The 4,396-nt window shown below is 40.0% G+C and overlaps 1 protein-coding gene across 1 annotated transcript in view; it reads right to left on the reverse strand.

Annotated features, from left to right (window-relative positions):
* Window positions 1-4,396, reverse strand: part of LOC106519481 (non-syndromic hearing impairment protein 5) — a 9,265-nt gene that overhangs the window by 2,790 nt on the left and 2,079 nt on the right. The window contains exons 3-5 of the mRNA XM_014011183.1: window positions 2,975-3,152; window positions 2,281-2,401; window positions 918-1,061 (exon numbers count right to left, since the gene is read on the reverse strand). Of these exons, the coding sequence (XP_013866637.1) occupies window positions 918-1,061; window positions 2,281-2,401; window positions 2,975-3,152 (443 nt within the window). The remainder of the gene's footprint in view (window positions 1-917; window positions 1,062-2,280; window positions 2,402-2,974; window positions 3,153-4,396) is intronic.

The raw sequence follows: 4,396 nt of genomic DNA on the forward strand, positions 1-4,396 counted from the left end.
TATATATACATGTATATATATATAGTGGCTGCTTTTTCTCTTCATTTTCTGACAATAACAGCTTATTGTGCATCGTGTGCTTGAAAATGAGGACAAAAGCAAATGTGTAAGATCTAAAAAAATCTGTCTAGAGGAGATGAACGGCCTCTAGTTTTAAGAAACAAGTAAAAATGAGTGGGAAATCTGCCAAAGTCAAGTTTGACCACTTAAAAGATTCCAAGAAAAGTCCAGCTTCATAAAAGCTATTCAAAAATGAGAACGACTCAAGACCTTTGCACAGTTATGCATATTGTTTTAGAACAACCCAGCATATCTATCTTCTGTAGCAACTCATTAACAATAAATAAATAAATAAATAAATAAATAAATAATTCACAATGTCATTTACACTTTCAAAGAATGGGAAACAACTTCTCTAATGTTGCAGGATCGTGTTACATTTCCTCGTCTTGTTACAGCCGTGGCGGTGATGCAGAAATGTAAAGATGGTGGTGGTGGCGGGTGGGGGGGAGCTGCCTATAATCCTATAGGCTACGTCTGTATCCACGCAAAATGACGGAAAATCGGTGTAATTTATAGACAGTCCATACAACTTGATGCCATGGCTACATACCCCACCAAAAAACATGCAAAAAAAAAAACAAAAAAAAACATGCTGCTGCACCACAGACAGGTGTCTCTTCACCACAGACAGATGTCATGACAGGTGTTATTTCAAAAATAATATTAGCCTAATAATAATATTATCAGTAATAATAAATATAAAAGATACTAAAATGTAAACTAGTGATTCTGAATGTGTTGAGACCAGCAGAGAAGGCTTTGTTGGTCCTGACTTCACACCACTTGCATTACAGTCACTTCTGTTTCATTAACCAAAATAAAAAATAGCACAAGTTCAGGAGCGTATTACAAACCATTCTGATGAAAACTCCAAAGTGTTCCTCTTTGTACAATGTCTCTATTGAACTTGCCATCCACTACCGAGTCGTCCAAGGATTTAGACTCTGAGACCGAGTCGTTCTCAAAACCTCCGACCGTCCCAGGCTGCAGGCAAATATCTGAAAATACATAATCACAGATGAATATAGAGAGGAACAGACAGCATCTATAGAAACGTTAAAAAAATGATTACCTATTTTGTGGCACATTTTTTGTTGTGTGACAATTATACAATTAATTTGAAGCATCAAAACCGAATAACGGGACAGAACTGAAGCCGCCTCGCCACTCTGACAAACACAAAGAGCCAACTCAAAAAGACAAAACAGAAATTTTCTGCTGTCCACAAAAACTTGATTGTTGGTGTATTCATGTGACTTAAAATACAGCATTTTTCAGAAACTTTGATGTAACAACCTAATTTACACCTGCATATTATTGCTTTGTGTCCTAGAATCCATACAATAATACAAAAGCACATAAATAAAAAAATCAACTAATAAAAAAAAGATGGATCAATGCATCAATAACAAAACAAAAAAATGTTAAGATCTATTACAACAGGCTTAGTCACAAGAAAACAATTGCAAAACACCATTTTAATTGAAACAAGTGTAGAAATGCAGACCAAAAAAATGGATCAAAAGTTACTTTTTTTCTGATTTCTGGGCTTTGCTTTTTTTCTTTTAACAGCTACTAAAAACCATGAACACATAACCCCGGTCCTGGCTTCTCTCCACTGGCTTCCTGTTCACCTGAAAATTGATTTTAAGATTTTACTGTTGGCTTTTAAAGGTTTTAATGGTCTGGCCCCATCATATTTATGTGATCTTCTTAACATCTACACTCCAGTCAGAGCACTCAGGTCTACCAACCAGTTCCTCTTAGATGTTCCTAGATCCAAACTGAAATCTAGAGGTGATTGGGCTTTTGCAATAGCTGCTCCAAAGCTGTGGAACAGTCTACCTCTTAAAATTTGGTCAGCTGAGACTGTTGAGGCTTTTAAATCTTTTCTTTGACCTTTGACTAAGACTGAGTTGGAGGTTCAGTTAAAGCTTTATGTATATATTATATTATATTGTGTTTCTGTATTGTATTTGTATCCATGATATTTTTTGTTTGTTTTTTGATACAAGTCATGACTGAACTGTAAAGCACTTTGATCATCTTTTGTTGTTTTGATGTGCCGTATAAGTAAATTTGACACTGACATTGCTTGTACACATCGTCAATGAGAACAAACCACAAAGAGGAAGTGATGACATGAGTTTCACTCTCTTAGTTCAGACCCCACCCCCCCCAACCCCGCCCCAATACACAAACTCAAAAACACTTTACCATAGTGTCCGTTTTTTTTAATCTCCAGCTCCAGTATGCTGTAAGCAATCACAGTGCCAGAGGGAATCTCTAAAGAAACATCAGAGTCCAGCTCAATGGTGTTGGCCTCCTTCCCACACACCTGAAAATACACACACACACACACACACACACACACACACACACACACACACTGGTTCAACTCTAAGAACTTTAAAGGGATATCTAGGCCATTGTAATGTGGTTTTCAGAGTTTACCGTATTTATAGTTCAATATGGGTTATGGTTATGGTTTGACTGGGGATGGATAAAGAACCCATATGAGCGGGGGCCTGGTAAGTGGGCCCATTGCTCTCCCCAAAAAGACACTGGTCTATATTCAAACCTTCGCGCTCCTCGGATGGAGGACACAAGGTTTAGAAACAGTGTTCTGAGCTTCTCAGGATCCATAAAGGGGTCCCCAAGAATTCTATTCCTTTGCCTGCTCAAAGGCAGTGGTCTAAGTAGTGCAAAGAGGTCTCTAATGCCACAGGCATCACACAGACCATTGTCATGGAGTCCCATCACCATTTTGTGGCGACTGAGCAGATTGTACCCAGTTAGGACTCCAACCAGTGTACTAAATTTTTCAAAACACTTCAAAACACCAACATGTTCATTTTTAGGAGTTCCAACTTTTAGAATTTTTTTCAGGTTTCCATTAGAACATGCTAACCTTGATCGAGCTCCCCAGCAGGCCCAGCAATCTGAGCACGCCTTGAAAGGTGCACTGCTGCTTCTGTGTTTGGGTGACGGAGCAGGAGTTTGTGGTGAGGATCCTTTCTTTCACCACCGTCAACACTTCCGCCCGCTTCTCCACCTGCTGCACCAGAACGTGCTGCATGTCTATCAACCTGGCGACAAAGACACGTCGCTCAGTGAGTCTCATCAACAACAACACATTATGATTCTTTGCAAACAATAAGATGTGACCTTATGGTGGTATATAACTGAGCTACTCAAAACTTCGTGGCCAAAATGTGAGCGGCCAGTTTTTGAAAATAACAGTTTATATTTGTGATCAAAGCTAGCAAAAATGTAGCCTGGCCTTTGCCTTCCTACACAATTCTGGTTGATTCTAATCTCCTTTTACAGCTCCAACTGGGCTTTCTTCTGTAGAACATGGATTTCTCTGTTAGAATTTAACTGGACCAGTCAGGAAACAGAAGTTATGAATGATGATGTTGATTTTCTGCCCCGTGTTACAGAACGGAGTGGGGAGCAGAGACACTCCCACCTCTCCTGCCTCCAAACAAAAATTAATAAATAAATTATTTAATTAATTAAAAAATAATAAGCTGTCCAGAGCTTGAGCACAGCTGGACATCAGCTGGACATGTCCAGACACACCTAGCTGGCTGTAGTAAACCTGACAGACAGCTCCACAGACCAACCAGCTGTAAGACCCCGCCCCGCCGGTAAAACCGTATACCCTGGTATTTTCTGAAGGTCATCCCACAGTATGAAAATGAGCAATACCACCCAACCCTACAGTGTACGCACTTTCCAGTTAGTTTCTTAGAATAGCTTCCTTCACGGTCGAGCTGGCGCACCACATAAATCACGACCAAACCTTAGCAATTGGGTAAAATCAGATCCAATCATTTTAAACTTGAACGGAGTCCACACCTTTGTGGAAATATTGTTAAAAGGAGAATAAAAATGCTTGATAGACAAACTATTTGAATGGTTTGAATGGAGTGGGGTTCGAAAAGTTACAAAAATTCGGAGGTGCGTGACCAAGTGCTGCAACACCTTGCGAGGCCACAGGAACAGAGATGGTGTGATTGCATCACTGCTGGTGTGCACACTCTCGCACCGTGTTCAATGCACCGACTCTAAACCTAGCTTAAGCTGGCACTGTGTTGCCCACCTCTCTTGTACCCACCATGGAATTCGCAACAAATCTGCAACTAATTTGTTGCACAAACTTTCTGGACAGAGATTATAAGCGACAACACTACTAGAGCCTCTGCTGCGTAGTAAAATTGAGAACCCCCTCGAATATTTAGAGACAATGGGCCTCATGCAAGAACCGTTCGTACGCACAGATTTGTTCTTAAGTTGTGCGTGTGAGTGATTTAGGAGAATTTGTAGC

The sequence above is a fragment of the Austrofundulus limnaeus genome, unplaced genomic scaffold, assembly GCF_001266775.1.
Source record: "Austrofundulus limnaeus strain Quisiro unplaced genomic scaffold, Austrofundulus_limnaeus-1.0 Scaffold78, whole genome shotgun sequence".
NCBI classification, from domain to species: Eukaryota; Metazoa; Chordata; class Actinopteri; order Cyprinodontiformes; family Rivulidae; genus Austrofundulus; species Austrofundulus limnaeus.